The sequence below is a fragment of the Triplophysa rosa genome, linkage group LG21, assembly GCF_024868665.1.
Source record: "Triplophysa rosa linkage group LG21, Trosa_1v2, whole genome shotgun sequence".
Taxonomy (NCBI): Eukaryota; Metazoa; Chordata; class Actinopteri; order Cypriniformes; family Nemacheilidae; genus Triplophysa; species Triplophysa rosa.
Genome location: NC_079910.1, coordinates 10,694,696 through 10,713,236, shown reverse-complemented (window position 1 = coordinate 10,713,236; position 18,541 = coordinate 10,694,696). Strand labels below are relative to the sequence as shown.

The 18,541-nt window shown below is 38.0% G+C and overlaps 1 protein-coding gene across 3 annotated transcripts in view; it reads right to left on the bottom strand.

Moving 5' to 3' along the window:
* Positions 1-64: 64 nt before the first annotated feature.
* Positions 65-18,541, bottom strand: part of ephb2a (eph receptor B2a) — a 57,771-nt gene continuing 39,294 nt past the window's right edge. The window contains exons 4-16 of one of the 3 annotated variants that reach the window (XM_057363404.1): positions 16,401-16,556; positions 14,897-15,232; positions 10,303-10,427; positions 9,456-9,618; positions 8,146-8,254; positions 7,927-7,991; positions 6,771-6,893; positions 6,313-6,560; positions 5,555-5,770; positions 5,294-5,443; positions 4,887-5,080; positions 3,687-3,842; positions 65-3,525 (exon numbers count right to left, since the gene is read on the bottom strand). In XM_057363404.1, the coding sequence (XP_057219387.1) occupies positions 3,417-3,525; positions 3,687-3,842; positions 4,887-5,080; positions 5,294-5,443; positions 5,555-5,770; positions 6,313-6,560; positions 6,771-6,893; positions 7,927-7,991; positions 8,146-8,254; positions 9,456-9,618; positions 10,303-10,427; positions 14,897-15,232; positions 16,401-16,556 (2,150 nt within the window). In that variant the 3' untranslated portion in view covers positions 65-3,416. The remainder of the gene's footprint in view (positions 3,526-3,686; positions 3,843-4,886; positions 5,081-5,293; positions 5,444-5,554; positions 5,771-6,312; positions 6,561-6,770; positions 6,894-7,926; positions 7,992-8,145; positions 8,255-9,455; positions 9,619-10,302; positions 10,428-14,896; positions 15,233-16,400; positions 16,557-18,541) is intronic. The other 2 variants (XM_057363405.1, XM_057363406.1) reach the window with 2 other exon arrangements.

Below are 18,541 nucleotides of genomic sequence, written 5' to 3'. Positions count from 1 at the left end.
TCATAACGCAAACTCGCAACACTGTTCAGTGAAAAACAAAACACGTTGAACTTCACCCATGGCACTGCCCCTTGCTTCGTATTTTATTGAAGAAAAACATCTCGGGTCATAAATGTTCTTTCATAGAAAATAAACCAATTGCATTACTACAAATTATTCAACTGTAACATCATTCACAGGGTTACAGTAAAGGTACATTTATACAAAATCCAGAGACTCCTGCTTGACTCACAGTGGTCATGGCGGACAGTGTGACAAGCGTGTGTGCGTATGACGGGTTTACACAGATAAAAGTGTGTGCACAACATTGTATGCGTGTGCATGGCCCATTCCACAGTCAGATATTGATAGCAGAAAAAAATCTCTTCGACTATAGGGCTGGAAGAGAAAGAATGATCTGACAGAGTACAATTAAAAATACAGTATATACTGTATAATAACAAAACAAAGAAATAGGATATACATGAGTTTTTTTATATATATATTAACATATTTACATTTTTTCATACAACCTTTTCATTACCAATCTCTGTGTACCGCGGTTATGACACATATTTAAAACACCACAAGCCACATAATGAAAATAAAACAGCTTTTGGTTATTTTTGTGTTAATTCCCTTTTAGTGATGCCTGGTATGATGCAGGGCTATTTGATTACAATGCTGTAAATTCAATCAAAACAAGAATAAGAAATGATTCTTTGCTTTATGATTTACATATAAATAGCTGCCCAGCTCTTTTAAAAGATGCACAATTTAGGTCAAATTAAAACACGGAATGCAGAGACGGATCTTTACTTCAATACAGTGGTCAGTGGCACATAATGAAAGTTGTTAGTTTGAGCAAAGTTTTACAAAGTCAAAACACAGTCGAGTGTTTCACACGGAGTAAAACCAGACAGGTAAAAGCAATGTGATCAGAGAGGAATAAATCAAAAGTCATTCAAATGTTAGTGTTGAGAGAGAGAGATTTAAACAAAACACCTAGACATGAATTAAACATAAGAACATGTGGACAAGAGTTTCGATGTGGAAGACCAGTCAACAACCTAAAGGGAAGCACATTCACTTTGAGAGAGATGATGTCACAGTGTTAAAGTGTCAACGTGACAGGATTTGGGGTACACATGTGTTGCAATTTACTGTATATACAGAAAACAACAAGCAAGCAAACGTGTGTTATGTAAAGTACTTGACAACAATGCTGAATGTGTTAAAAATGTGTTAATTTGTACAAAAATCCCAGCAGTGTAATCAGTGAGGTCTGCTCAAATGGTTACACTTGAGTACATACTGTCAAAATAACCTTTACCACGCCACTGGAATTCAGATAAAACTGGAAAAACTATATTGATACGGGAACATATTGGTATTAAACCTATTCTAAAACACATCTTAAAATGTTCCTTCATGTGTTTTAAGCCTGCTAAATGTGGTTCGTTTCAACTCATTCTTTAGTTTCATAAGCTGCCTTTTTGCGTGTGAAGCAAGTATTTATATATATACATAATTATTGTTATATCTATATGTATGTATGAATACATACAGATATATATAAATACAAGAAACAATCAAAACATAAAAGAAAAACAGTGAGGGACGACAAAAAAAGATATGTTGAAAATTGAAAAGCAATATTCATCTTCTAACTAAGATGCACAGTGGGATAAAACGTAACGTTACTAAACATCAAAGTGAAATCCGGTCTGCGCCATTGTGAAGTTCTGTCGGCAGGCTCTGGAAGATCAGAATATGACCTCTGATATACGTGCATGACAAGAACACATGAACTGCAGTACAACACTGCACTACGTGATTACATAACAAACTGCAATGAAATGATGTTAAAAAGTACAAATAAATAAACCTCATGACGAAAATAAGAAATATGACGATATTTTATACAAAACACATACTGAACCAGTATTGGTCTAATAATAACTGAATTTCTGTAATAGTCTTCATACTGGCTTGTACTGCCAGCTCAAGATCCGTTATATGGATCATTTCTCAGCATACATGAGTTTCACACATGCATAATTGATTTTCCTTTCATCTGTGCTGTTAGTCCACAGTTCATTTCAAATGCACACAGGGACATTTTTATCGCTCAAATCGCATTTATCGTTAACAAATCGCATTTAAGTTACAAATGTGGTTTAGATTCCAACTATGTAAAAAAAGGAACATATGCCCTAAATATATGTAACTTCACCTGGTTAATTTAAAGGCCAGATTCTCCTACAAATCATAGTAAAAATAAATGAGAAAAACAAACGACAAAGAAATAGCATGAAATAATGCATGAAAGTGGCTACATTTACATGCCTCATCCATCCCTGTTCTGCATGCGTTTATTACTGTAATATCCAATAAAGATTTAGGAACTAAACTTTTAAAGGAACAGTTCAGCCAAAAATGTAAATTATTTTAACATTTACTCACTCTCATGTCATTTCAAACATGTATGACTTTCTTTCCTCTGCAGAACACAAAATAAGATATTTTGATGAATGTTGATAACCAAACAACATTGGCTCCCATTGACTTCCACTGTTTGGACACAAAATCACTGAACATCTCAAAATATCTTCTATTTTGTTCCACTATGCTATTTATAGTATAATAGGTGCACTTTTCTCGTCAGGTGACTTTGAGGTAATCAATAAAATAGAGTTTGTGGCCTCCATAAATTGAAATTTTCTTATTGAAGGAACAGTTCACCCAAAAATAAAAATTCTGTCATCATTTACTCACCCAGAAGTTGTTTCAAATCTATATACATTTTGAACACAGAGAACGATATTTGGAAGAATGTTTGTAACCAAACAGTTCTGGGGCACTATTGACTACCTTAGTAGGAAAAAACTAGGCAATAGTGCCTTTTCTACATTCTTCAAAATATCTTTTGTGTTCAACAGAACAAAGAAATGTACATGAGCAAATGGTGACAGAACTATCCATTTAAATGGTTAGTAAATAATACATTAATAAATACTTAAAAGCATTTTCCATAGAATACTTTGTGGGAAAATGATTGGCCTTCAGCAAACAACTAAAAGACTTCACATGTCATATGTTGAATATGAAACAGTGCGCCTTATATGAAACTGAACTAACAGATAATACTGGAATATAGACTTGCATGTAAATGCAGCCAGAATGACACTTGTTAAATGTTTAGAAAAACTGGCCTTTGGAAAGACTTGGAAAGCTTGCTTATAGCGTGCTGGTGGTTTACTGGGAACACGATGTGCAAGAAGGCTTTGTGGGAATGTTTCTTTCCCTTTTGGACACCCATTCTTGATCCTCCCCAGAGAAAGAGACTACTGCTAGACACGTGGAGTGTCTTTCTGAGGAGAACCGGTTCGAGGGTCCCGTACGCACAGACTGGTCCCAACCTCCGCTCTGAAGAGTCAAACCTCCACAGACTGGATCTGGTTCATTTGCGCCCGCATCATCTGAATGCTGTTAAGAATCTTCTTCTGGTGGCCGGCTAATGTCACTCCCACCCTCAGGATATCACTGTGAGGACAGACAAAGGACATTAGAGAATCAGCCGTGTAATGTCACAATGAGCAGACAAGACTATCTGATTTATGGTAACAGGGTTCCGGTGCCCGGAGCATCTGGTCCTGTAATTCAGTAATGAAATGAGCAACAGGAAGACAATAATGGAAACATACTCCATGGTCATTTGAGATACATCTTCAAAGGTGGTGAGGTTTTCGTTGGCAAAGTTCTCCTTGTACTGGCCCATTTTAATGGCATCCAACCACTCATCCACTGTGCTGAAGCTGGAGAAGTCCGGTGTGCTGCGGTCCAGCAGAGGTAGATGTATACTATGAAGCATACAAAGACACAAGACCATTATACAGTATATTAGCACAGACCATAAGTATATTAGCATATTTAATTAAAAGCCCACTCCAGATTTGCCTTTGATCAACTTTTTTGCATGTATTGTGACAGTTCCAGTCCAATCAATGTTTGTTGAAACAGAAACAAACTTCAAAATGACAAAGCCACCCAATGTGAAAGACAGAGAATGCAAAGACACATGAAAGTTGTCTTTTTCTATCAAATATTCATTTTTGAACTGATTCAAAAATACATTATGTATATGTAATATAACTAACATTATACTAATGTAAAAACATGTTGTTTAAACACAGGATTGAAGATCTGCAAATATGGCATCTTTTTTTGTTATTTGTTCAGTTTTAATTTTCTGCACATAAATTATTCAGAATTCGGGGGAAATATTGTCACTGGTTCACAGAATTAAAGTAAAAGGATCATTTAAACACGTACCTAGAAACAGTAAATTCTAAAAATTTGAAAATAATTTTAGAGTGGTCTCTTAATATTTTCTGTGGACATATATCAATATTTAATTAGTATGAAAAATACAATGCAAAGAAAATACATTTTGAAAAATACACCACAACCAAAACAACTAACATTTTAAACAAAACTGAAGCTTTCTTCAAAAAAAATGAAGCTTTTTATGTTTCTTTCAGACCTACCTTACTGTACCATAAACACAAAATATGTTTATTTATGTATTACAGTCATTCTTCGTTATATTACATATCGTTGCTGTCCTACCAAAACGAAGTTTTGACAAGTTGACAAGCACTTTTTAATACTTTTTATTGGCTAGATATTTGCAAAACCCTGTGACGTACATAAAGGGTGACTAAAAATAATAATATATTGCAAAAAAATAAACAAAAAACAAATATGGATATACGAGGTTTCTGAAAGACATCAGCGATATATTAAATATCTTTTTTTTAAATCTTTTTATAACTTATTTTATCAAATGCAGTTCTAACCTGTGCTGAATTTACTTCAGTTTTGCCTCAGAATAAACATCTTACCCTGAAGAGAGTGGGGTGGTGGCCTTCAGGCTCCCAGGATTACGGATCATTTTATCCAGAGTGTTGACAATCTGACTGAATTTGGGACGGTTGTTTCTGTCTTTCTGCCAGCAGTCCAGCATTAGCTGATGTAGTGCATTAGGACAGTCCATAGGAGAAGGTAATCTATAATCCTGATCGATTGCATTTATGACCTGAAGTGTAGAAAAATCACCAGATAAAGTGACAACAGCAGTGTAAAGCCACACTAAAACCAGACATTTTTCTATGGGCCAACAGATAGTGTTCACGCATTACTTGCCCACTAGGGGGCAACCTAATCCCACTCTTCATGAACACTGCTTACTCTGATATTAAAAGCAGACCTTAAAATATAATTTTACAGATATTCAGTATTTATTTCATACGTCTTGATTGCTCATGTCCCAGTACGGCCTCTCTCCATATGACATGACCTCCCACATCACAATGCCATAGCTCCACACATCGCTGGAGGAGGTGAACTTCCTGTACTGGATGGCTTCGGGAGCTGTCCATCGTATTGGAATTTTCCCTCCCTGCATGGATGCTGAATTTAGTTAGCGAGTACAGGAACTGAACACACAATGCATTAGTGTTAAGTCTTGAGCAAGCATGCACGCAATAAGCCGCGTATTAAACATTCTCACCAGAGCGCTTGTGTATGTGGGATCGGATGTGTCATCTTCCACAAAGCGGGAGAGCCCGAAGTCGGATACTTTGCAGACTAGATTGCTGTTAACCAGGATGTTGCGGGCAGCCAGATCGCGATGTACATAATTCATGTCGCAGAGATACTTCATGCCAGCTGCGATGCCGCGCAGCATGCCAACCAACTGAATTACTGTAAACTGGCCATCATTTTGCTATGATGAAAAAGAAAACACAAAACTGATATATTACATACACATGTGCATATAGATACAGATGCATGTATAGCTCTCTCTGAAAATGAAAAGGATTTTTAACATGGCCAAATGAGCTGTTTTAGTTCTGAGTCCCGTGGCAAAGCATCTGAACTTTCAAACTATTCTGTTTAGCTGTGCCTCTACTTACACACATCTGGACCCGACCCAATGGGACCCGGGCCCCCTTAGAGGGACGTATTCACCCTTATGTTGTTCAAAACCTGTATATGACTCTTTCTTCTGTGGAACACAAAAGATGATATTTTGAGAAATGTCTCAGTGGTTTTGTGTGCACACAGTGGAAGTCAATGGAGGCCAATATTGTGTGATTACCAACGTTCTTCAAAATATCTTCTTTTGCGTTTTGCAGAAGAAAGAAAGTCATACAGGTTTGTTATAACATGAGAGTAATTCAATGATGGAAGATTTTTTTATTTTTGACTATCACTTTATCACTTTAAATAGAGTTTTTTATATCCATGAAGAGACAAAACACATACTCGAAGGAATGAGTCCAGCGATCCGTTTTCCATAAATTCCGTTATGATCATAACCGGGGTGCTCTTGGTCACCACTCCTTCCAGGTGAATGATGTTGGGATGGTCAAACTGTCCCATGATGCTGGCTTCACTCAGAAAGTCCCGTCGCTGTTTCTCAGTATAGCCTGATTTCAGAGTCTTAATGGCCACCAGAAACTCCCTCTTCCCAGGAAGTCTGAGATTCCCACTGCATACCTCTCCAAACTCACCTAACAGACAAAAACAAAACACGCGCAGTGGATTACAGCTATAATGATATTTAACATAGAACTCATTTAGCTGAATGTAAACACATTAGCAGTCTGGTTTACTGAAGGTTGTGACTTCCAGAGAGTCCCAGGCTTTAGAAAAATTGCTGTTAATTTTTTCACATGCCACAGTCTGTGTACTGAAATATTTCTACTTGTTGTGATATTCACCTGCACCAATAACTTGTTCGATCTTCACACAGGACACGTCTATTTCTTTGGCGAACTCGCGCACAGCCTCATTGGGGTCCTCATATGTAAAAGGATCGATGTAGATCTTCATTCCTGGAGCCACTTGGAAAGAGAAACGGAAGCTGCAGTTTACGCAACAAAAATAAATAAGCTATACTGTAATAATTCTATGTCCATGGATCTTTAAGACACAGGACAAAATACCAAATCACTACACGCTTCCTCAAAAACAAAAAGACTGCAATAAACAGTATATTAAACTTAAAGAAATAGTTCATTCAAGAATGAAAATTCTGTCATCATTTATTTACCCTCATGTCATTTCAGACCTGTATGACTATCTTTCTTATGCAGAATTAACACAAAAGAAGATATTTTGAAGAACCAAACATCTTTGGCACCCATTGACTTCCATTATATGGATGCATTTCTCAAAATATCTTTGTTTGTGTTCCACAGAAGAAGGAGTCATATAATAGTTTTGAATAAACGATGACAGAACTGTCATTTTTTGGTGAACTATCCCTTTAAGAAAAAACTTAATTATACATCTATCTACAATGCAACAATGACATAAGGATGAGGTTAATCATTCTAAACAAACAAATAATAAAGCTATTTTCAGATTTTGTTCTTTAGATAATGCATTTTATGAAACAACTCAATTATTTGGAAATGTTGTGACCAATAGGACAGATTCATGTTTTAGTTAGTTCAAAGTAAACAATAAATAAGTAGATAAATAGATTTAGTAGAGAAAAGTCGAATTCATCACGCAAGTGATTTACCTTCTGGGAGAGGGCATGAAACAGAAATGATGCTTTCTGTGTGTCTGTAGATGCTGGTGAATCTTAAGTGCACATTTTACCATTGCCATATGGTCTCGTTCCATTATAATGTAGTTGAAAGCATGGTGTCGGTACATGGTAAACATGTTTAAATTGTGACTGATGCGTTCTGGCGTTTTAAATGTGTGTTTACACGTGCTGAGCAGCAGTCTGCTCTTCTCATTTAATGACTGGAGTGTCTTGTTTATTAAGAGCCGAGGAAATATTAAGCAGTCAGTCTGATCTATTGTACTGACGTGTTTGCTATGAGTGGGAGAGGTTAGGTGAGGTATTTAATGGTTACTCACTGTGGCCGCTGGTGTAATGCTGAAGTTTGTCTGTGTATTCTGAATCTGTCCTGTCACTGCCTCTGCTATTGAGTCACACACAGAAAAATAAGAAAAAAAATGTAGCTTTTAATATACCCTTTTAATTCTGAATCTTTCATCATGGTTAATGAAAGATGGAACGAAAAAAATGTGGTTTCGAAATATTTTGTGTATTCCTGGATTACCGACAAGATTTACCGATTACAGACGATAATGAGCACAACCACAGCGATGAGAAAAACAACGCCAGCAGCAGCCGAGCCAATAATAAGGGGCAGTTTTTCCTGCAGGCTGGAGTTATATTCCTCTTCAGACACAGACAGGGTAGACACAGAATCAGGTCGGAAAGATTGTTCATAGAGAAAAACAAAAACAAAACATGATCCAATTCATGAGGTATTAATGCGTCAAGTAATGTTTAGTCCATGCATGAATGTATGCCTGAATTCATGATCATTCATGTACCCTTACCGTAAAGTGTAATTTCCTTTTTAAAATGTGCATAAAAAGCACTGCAATCAGCAAGAAGTCTCTTCCTAAGAATAATTTCTCTTCAAGCAAGAACAAACTATGTGCATCACTTTCTACTACAAAATGATGTTAAACATAGAGATGAACTGTCATGTTGGGAATTAGCAGATAGACAAGTTGTCACAATGTCACAATTGGCCTTAAAATGAATTCTTTAATCTGATTGGTCGACTTATTTTAGGGAGGTGTTCCTTTACATAGCTACTGTACATAGTTTTCTTATACACAGAAATTCACAAGTGTTACATTCACATACATATTTACATTCAACATTCAATTTATGTGTGTTGTCAAGTATTCCACAGATTCCTTTGCATTAGTGCCCACTAAATACAAATCTACACTAAAGTGTCCAAGTGCCTCTGCTGTCAAATTTATATTTTGCTTACAAACGAGCATTCCAAGTAAATGTAGCTACATTGGGAATGAAGAGCATGCCGCCATGACTTGGCCAACGAAACATGTTTCTGGCTTTGCCCTTGGCACACACATCTCTAGCTGATGCCATTTCGTAAAAAAAAGCAATACGTGCCAGAATGTGGAAACTGATCAAACTGACTGTTGAAACTTTTAGTGAATTACAGAACGTACCGTGCACCAGTTTCTTTAATGCATTAAAGTGATAGTTCACCCAAAAATGAAAATTCTGTCATCACTTACTCGCCCTCTTGTCATTTCAAACCTGTATTACTTACTTTCTTCTGCAGAACACAAAAGAAGATATTTAGAAAAATGTTGGTAAACAAACAACGGCGTCACCCATTCACTTCTAATGTATGGACAGAAAAGCAATGCAAGTGAATAAGTACCGCCGTTATTCAGTTACCAACATTCTTCAAAATATCTTCTTTTGTGTTCTGAAAGAAAGGCAAACACGTTTGAAAAGAGGTTAAGTAAATGATGACAGAATTTTCATTATTGGGTGAACTACCCCGTTAAATGATCTCAAAAGTCTCAGATGTCTCAAAGTCAAATACCTTCAGTCATTGTTTGGAAATACATCTTTCCACTGAAGCGCCCAAAGCCTGCCACTGTGCGGGCCCGCACCTGAAACACGTAGATGGTTCCTTGCTTCAGGCCGCGGATAACAGCTGTGTTAGTCTGACTTCGCAGAAGTGAGGCGTTTGACTCGGCCGTATTCTGCAATAGGGAAAATTGTACAATAAATAACTGCAAACGATACAATAAAATGCTTCGTTTCTACTATATATTATGGCTTATTTTAAAGAAAGCTGAACAAGTTTTATTTCCTCTAGGAAATTCTTGAACTTTTTGTCAGAACTTAAAGGAACAGTTCACCCACAAACAAAAAATTCAGTCGTTATTTACTCACCCTGAAGTTGTTCCAAATCTGTATAAAGTTCTTTGTTCTGATGAACACAAAGAAAGATATTTAGAAAATGCTTGTAACCAAACAGTTCTTGGCCACCATTGACTACCATAGTAGGAAACATTACAATGGTAGTCAAAAGTGCCCCAGAACTGTTTGCTTTCCTATATTCTTCAAAATATCTTCTTTTGTGTTCAACAGAGCGAAGAAATGTATAAAGCAATTTTTCCTAACAGAACAAAGAAATGTATACACATTTGGAACAACTTGAGGGTGTATACATGAAGACAGAATTTTGATGTGAACCGTCCCTTTAATTTCATTGCTTGCAATTCATTTAAATTTTCAAAATGGAAGTTTACTAATTCATCTGTTGGGACTATAAAAATATGGAATCAAGATCCAGACTAACACACACTTACATAATGATCATTTTAATTCACTTCATTAAACAATTTTATTTTTCGAGGGAAGAGTTATAATATGTCATTCACCTTCTCATAATATTGCAGCTCGTAATCCAAAATGACTCCATTGGGCTGGGCTGGTTGGGACCAGGACAATGTGATACTATCCACAGTCCGACTGACCTGATGCGTGATGGACACAACAGATGGAGCTGTAGAGAGGAAAAACACGAGAAATAAATACAGCTGGATACGCAAAGCAGTTCATTTGAGAATTACCTCATAATACAGACCGTCAAAATAAAGCATTGTGTTTGTGAGAGCATAACCATTTTAGAGCGGTTCTCTATTCAGGCGTAGTTTACATAATGAACACAAAGAAAGTTCACTGCTTTTGCACCGACATCTGGAAGGCACGGCAGCAGCATACAAATTTCCCATAATGCACCACAGGATCACAAGCACAAAGCATAGAACTGTCAGAAGAACATTCGGTATATCAGTGTCTGTTTTTGCAGCTCGAGCTTACAAACTTGTTGGCTTTCACACAGAACTTAATGTTTTCTGGCATCGGGTTATAGTTTTGGGGTATAGAGGAGCCATTATATCATCTACAGCTCCAGGCGGACTCTGGAAAGCCTTGTAACACTTCATTATCATTTACTAGCTCAAAGAAGAGGAGACAAGCGTGAAAACTGGCAAACACTATAGTTGGTGGTTAAACTGCACTTGTGGTTTAAAGATCAAACAAATTATGCTGCTTTAAAGCCAGTCGGTGCCGTGAACACGCTTTAACCGCAGCTGTAGTGGGCAGTAGAGGACATGAGGTTTGCTCCTGGCACACTCCATTTCTTTGTGAGATGAAAAGTGATCCTGTTTATGAGCCGAATTGGGAATCCCCAAAAATGTGTGATAAAACCATTCACATTGTGTTACCCATTATGTTTTATGAGTATTTTAATACTTTGAAAAGACAATTGTGCTCTTTCACATGTGCCATTTCTGTTTAATGATGAATGTTAGATCCTTGAAAGAGGTTACAGAGATGACATAAAATTGATGGTTAATTGCCTGTAGAGTTCACAGGCTTGTTGTTCCTGTATGCACTTTTTACAGCACCTGCTGATTTAGAGCACATGAATATGTTGTGTAAAATACGTCTTACCCTGTCAGTATCACTGTAAACTTCAATCTTCTACTTTATTGTTCCACGCGTTATTTTCAAAGAGCTGAACGAGCCATTTCGTTTGATTTACAGCATTGAATTGGACAATGCTGTTTGAGGACGACGGGTGAGCCATGTGTGCTTATGCGTATGTTGGAGAGAACCATCCAAAAAAGACTGGAAATGACAGATGAGATTAGACTAGCGCTTCAAAAAGAGGATGAACCATTTCAAACAATTACGAAATTCAATTTGTCAGACATGTGCAACACTTTAACGCCCATTAATTGCAAATTAAAATGTTAAGATCTACTGACAGTGTTGCATTCTGGGTCATAACCAGCTTGAGATCTGATCAGAAAGCTCTGCAGATTTCTAGAAAAGTAGAGAACAAATCATTCACAAAGTTCACAAAGGTCCCTCCTGTCATTTTTGTGGTTATTAAATATTTCGTGGAATTTGTTTATGCGTACAGCTGCAGAAAAGACGGTCGTAATCATTTTAATCCATCCTGCAGATTTTCCTCCAAAATACACGTACAGATGCAAAACAGGTTTGTAGATTCTATCTGGACCTGGCCATTGTTAAAGGGATAGTTCATCCCAAAATAAAATTCTCTTCATTTATTCCCTCTCATGTTGGTCAAAACCTGTATGATTTTTTTCTGTGGAACACAAAAGAAGATGTTTTGAGAAATGTCAGTCTCAGTGTTTTTTGTGTCCAAACAATGGAAGTCAATGGAGGCCAGTGTTGGTTACCAACATTCTTCAAAATATCTCCTTTGGTGTTCTGCAGAGGAAAGTCAGTAATGACATGAGGGTGAAAAAATGAAGAAATAATTTTACTTTCGGGGTAAACTATCCCTTTAAAGGACAAACTAAAATTATGTTCAAACTTTCTAATTTGACATGCTTTAAAATGGGCATCCAAGAGAAATGATTCATTTATTAACTATGGTCAAAAAGATCTGGAAAATGCCACAGAAAATATAAACTAAAGTTCATTAGACCAAAAATGGCCGCGAGAATCTTACATTAGCCCTTGAATCTTATTCATTCCAAGTACATTTGATTGCTTTAAAGCGGCCGTAACACGCGGTTTCTGCCAATCTCATATTAATCTTGAGTACCTATAGAGTAGTATAGCATACTTCGTATCTTCGAAGAGTATTTAGTTTGATCACATTTATAAGAGATAGATACAGCTGTACGATTATTTCCGAAAGCATACGGCGCGTGCGGGGGGGAGGGGCAGGCTGAACTAAAGCACGTGCGCACACATTGCCAACAAAACACAGACATCAGTTTCACTCACCGCATGCGGTTCATGTCCGGCATCTTTTAGCGCTGGGACGGCTCCATATATCAGTTTCAAACGATCTCCAAATCCAGTTTATATCCACTGTTTATATAACATTCATCACCCAAATGCAGTGAACAAACAAACACCTGAACTTCACCTCTCTCTCCTGCACACAAGTGAAAGTGACGTCTGCGCATGCTCCTTCTCCTGGTCTCCTTGCTGCCGCGTGCTTTTCCGGGAGAATTGTCCAACAAGGGACTAAGAAAAATTGTTACGAAACAGTTTTATATGTTCGAAAAAAAACTTTCCGAAACCTGTATGATCGCTGGGGGAGTGTATCGAGCACAGAAATACTACGTAATACGCCCAACTCTTGTCTTTTGACAAGTTGACCATGTTAAGCATGAGAAGACGGCACGTTTAACATTGTAAAGAAGTAAAAATGCATGACACACCATTGCACGGCCGCTTTAAACAAACATGACTTCTTGTTTAATGGAACACAGTTTCTAATGCTGAAGAGCAGAAACCTCAGAACGTCTGGAATGAGTGCACCACAGCTATGCAGTTATAAAGTCAATAGAGCTATTATATGTATGAAAAAAGTTCTCTTGATTTCATGAGGTGATCACTTTTCCAAACAATAAGAGCTACTTCATCATTCGCCTGCTCTCTTTGACTGTGATTTATGAGAAACACAAATGGTTCTCGCTCTCTGACAAAAATATAAATTCTGATGTCCTTGTGGTATTCTTGAGAATATGAGAAACTGATTATGAGTTTCCATCTGAAAAGGATCTCAGAATCTTTTCTCTAAAAGAATTATAACTGTGGCAAATGAATAAAAGGAATTTCCTAGCTGATCACAGCGTAAAACAAGGTACTAGAGATTTGAAAACATTAATGTGCATGCCTATAAACCCTACAGTCAAAATATTTCTAATTTCGGAAATATTCTTATGACATTTGGTATACAAAAGTTATTTTAACGTGATTCTACTATAGAAAAACATTCAAACAAAAAGATTAAAAATGAAATACTACCCCAATATTCTTGTACTGCCTTTGCTCAATTCAAAATTTCAAGAGCGTTCCTAACTCGACATGGGCACGTCATCTATTCTATTAAAATCTCGCTGTGTTTCTCAGGCCAACATTATGAATAAATTCTTGCGCACAAGACGACGTTTAGAGTTCCCGAGGGCTGTGTAAATCCACTGGCTCCCGAGCTCACGTCTGGGCTCTGACTGACCAGCAGGTTCTGGCATTGTCTCTCTCTCTCTTTGTGTGGTGTGGTAGAGTTATGTCTTATGATGGCAGCAGTGAGGTAGTAATGTGGACTGACAGGCTCACCGGTGGAGCCCCAGCCTGCAGTGATAGGGCCAGCGAGTTCACTGCAGCACAGCCGGGGGCACGGCTCTCATTAAAATGCTCTATTAAACACTATTATGTTCCTTTTGAACCCACTCTTTTTTACTGACATTTAAAATCCCGAACAGCACAATATGATGAATGCTGTGGAGTAGCTTTCAGATCTCGGATAAAAACCAGGGAATATGGGAAACTTGAGCAGGTGGAGCTAGAAAGATGCCAACACATCAGTTTCCTGACGGAATACTATAAAACAGAAGATACCCGGAGCAGCTTTCTAGAAAAATGACCAGGCAAAATCTCTTAAAATATTAAACAGGGAACGAGGGAAATACCTGCTTATAGACGTTTCATCAGACGAACGCGCCTGACTTCGGTCTCTGTTTGTTGATGGGTCTGGCTAGTGGTTAATAATATAACTATTTATATTTTATTTAATTAAAATTCATCTAAATTTGTATTAATATTTTATTGTGTAATAATCGTATCAAATAAACTATTTGTTGAATTTTATTCTATATACATTTAATTAAATAAACAATTTGATGAATGGGTCGTGTCACTTTAAGTTTAGCCAAGTAACGGTTCTTCTACTGGTCACCCAAAATAATACAGTCTAGAAATACTTTGAACTTGCTAGCTAATGTAATTTACTTGTTATTTATTTTGCTTGTTATCAGAAATAATCTCCAGAGATGTTCTTTGCAGATGTGTACCGGAAGTTAGGTTTGGGCCACAAAAGCATGCATGTGCAGTAACATTTGTTTTCGTTGTTGCTTTGAAAACTGCTTATTTACACACACTTGTGTCTCAAACCATAAATTGTGTTTACTGTTCTCTTACCAGCCTGGTTTGTGGTGATGTTTACGGAGGCAAACTGAGGTGAGAAGGGGCTCTGATCAGAAACTCCATTCACACTCTGGATCTCAAAAGTGTACTGAGTGTGGGCCAGCAGGTCGGTGATATGGACCCGGGGCTCAGTCAAGCCCAGCTGGCGGGGCACGAACTGCACGTTGTCGCCGCAGCGGGTGCAGGCCCCTCGACCGGAGCCGCAGCTCTTGCAGATGATGTTGTAGACCACGTCTTCCCGTCCACCGCTCTCCTTAGGAGATTCCCACTCCAGACGCAGAGAGGTCTCGTTCACACTGGAGATCACATTCTGGGGTGCAGAGGGCACGGCTGTGGAAAACCAAACCATACTGTCTCATTAAAGATTTCTATATTTTTTTAAAGGAGCGATGTGTAGATTTTAGCGGCATCTAATGGTGAGGTTGCGAATTGCAACCAACGGCTCAGTCCACCGCTCACCCCTCCCGTTCGAAGCACTACGGTGGCTGACGCAGGACTAAGATGTCGTCACGTTTTCGTAACGTATTTACAAAACAAACTCTGTAGAGCAGTTTGTCCGTTTAGGGCTACTGTAGAAACAACATCGCGAATTCTATGCAAGGGGACCCACGTTGTTTGTAGATATAAATAGCTTGTTCTAAGGTCATATAAACATAATGCTTCATTATGTAAGGTCTTTATACACCTCTGAAAACATTGTTATGTATATTATTTTGCATTTCTGTCAATAGATCCTCTAAAAAAATTACACACTGGACCTTTAACTAAAGATGAGACTAAACACTTGGGACTGAAAATTGAATTCATGCAATATGAAATAATATAAAATAACTTTATGAGTTCCGTGTATTTTTGCCCTGTGCAGTTTACCCGGCTGCTGACTTAAGCTCATGTTAAGTGCCTAGCGTCTTTACGCATTTACGATCCAATTCTCGCTTATTCATTAGCCTATTATCACAGTTCCCTTAAAAAAAAGAGCCTGGATCAAAGTCATCTCCGCTTTCTAACAAGCCACATTAAAGTAATAATTTCATAATGGGTAATGACAAGGGATGAAAGGAAAAGTGCTTCATTGTAATGTAAAACACGAGTGAAAGGGAAGCACTTTCTCCTCCCTCTAATCTGGACACAGTGAGGCAGTTCGGAGTGCTGACAATGTGGAACACTTCTCCACCATTCAACAAATGCCCACCGTCCCTACAGAATAAAGCATTATGCAAATCTCAATGGGGCGTTTTCTTGCTGTTCCGCAAGTTACCCACTCATTTTCTTTTGCCGCACTTAACGGAAACCCCTTAAAAGGACAACCACACAAAGAGGGAGCTTCACAAAAACACCTCGCTACATGCTAAAGAACACTCTATATCAATCTCCTGCTTCATGTTTCTGAGAGATCTGAAGATGGTCGAAATTGTCTGGATGTTCTGCATCAAAGCAAGTCTCCCGTTTTGATTTTCGGAGAGACTTAAAAACACTACACTTTGGAAGAATGACATACTGGTGCAGGGCATCTCAAGAGGGTCAGAATCCGTTCGGTAGTATCCGTTGCGGCAGACGCAGTTGATGGCCCCCTCGTTGATAGTGCGGCTGTTGAATGGACACTGGAGACATAGCTGGTCCCCTTGAGATGCTTTGAAGAATCCAGAAGGACATGCTATATGAAAAAGGTAGAGAGAGAGACTACAGTGAATGATAAACTAGAATAGAAGTCAGTCAGTTATCATTAAGGAAATGCACCACAGGTTGATCAAATAACCAATCAGAATCAAGTTCTCAAGAGGACCGACAGATAACTTCTGTTTCTTTGCACACATATCAGCCATACATCCCTTACAAACTCTCATTTCAATGTTTATATGTGATCACATATTCTTATAAAACAGTCTTTATATTCCTGCTTGGAAAAATGGAAACTTAGCAATTGAAAGCCATCATGATGTATTCTGATGGGCATCCAGTGCAGTTTTGAAGATTGGTCTCGCGCTGATAATCTTTTGTTTGGCACACAAAGAGCAGAACAGCACTGATATCTGTGGAATATACTGACAAAGACCTGTTAAATCACAGCACAGCTTTTTGCTGCTGCCTAGTCTGCCAAGAACAAAATGCAAATGTGCTAGCGCTATTCTGAAGCAATTCATTTGTAAATAAATGATTTCATTTTATTTTGAAAAGCTTTGTTTTAATCACGTCTGAATCGGATGCTGTACTGGACCCTGTTGTATGTGTGACTGGGATTAGTGCTTCATCTGTACTCTGTATACCAGAAAGTCCGACTAACTGACTTAAAGGACCAGTCAGTAAAATCTAGCGGCATCCAGCCGTGAGGTTGTGAATTGCAACAACACATTTTTTTCGAAGCTTTACAGAGGCTGACAAAACATGGCGAATTCCATGCAAGCGACCCGTGGTGTATGTAGATAGAAATATCTCGTTCTAAGGTAATAAAAACATAACACATAATTGCTTTCCTGTGGCTCAGTGGTTAGAGCATGGCACTAGCAACGCCAAGGTCATGGGCTGGATCCCAGGGGATTGCATATAGTCAAATAACAAAATGTATAATACAATGCAATGTAAGTCGCTTTGGATAAAAGCGTCTTCCAAATGCATAAACGTAACTGTATGTAAGGTCTCTATACACCTCTGAAGACATGTATATTATATTGTATCTCTGTCAATAGACCCTCCAAAATATTTCACACTGGTCCTTTAACACAAAAGACGATATTTTGAAGAATGTTGGTAACAGAAAACCATTGGTCCCCACTGTCTTGCATTGGTTTTGTGTCCTAACCCTAATAAGGACTTTAGAACAAACTACATAAGCCTGCTATGTGCTCACATTATGAAATCTAATGTCAGATTCAGTCAGTATGTTCGGCAACATGAAATTTCTCCTAATCTCTTTGACAGACTGAAAAACAGCAATCTTTACTTGCTTACAACACATTCATCAACAACTGTCCCGTCCACCCCCCGGCCAAAATAAACCCGTGCTCATAATACAACTCATTTGTAAGGCACAGAAATAAGTCAAACACAGAGGGTAAATTAAATATGTGTCACGTATCATCTGCAGGTGAAAATCTATCAACACTTACTAAAAACATTGTGTGCGCTAGGAAGTACAATAAAACCCATTCTATTAGCCTAATATCCCAAGTGGCTCTGACAGTAAAACATTACTCTGGCTGCGTCTCTCGGTCGATGATTGATGACAGAACATTTACTTTCTGCCAGAAGGAATATAAGGCTTCCACGCTCACACATCACAGTGGCTTTGAGGAGTGGAAGCACTGAATGAGGTGTTGGTTACAGTTCAATGAGGCAGAGTGGGTGTGAGTGACAGTGTACAGAAGTGGAATTAAATCTGTGGTACCACAGGGCTTGACAATAGAAAGCGTGAGAGAAAAAGACAGCAGCACAATATTCTGGCGACGCATTAGATGTATGCCGAGTTTTGAACATGACTGGAGTATTAAAGTAGGTGTTAATGGAATTCTGGGAGAATTGACTAAAGACCTTTTTGGCATTCTGGGTTTTTATAATCGTACAAATGTCCATTTATCTTCATTGCTGCGAACAGCTGTGTGTTTTTATGAGGTGCAATTTACAACAGGGAAACTATAAACACTT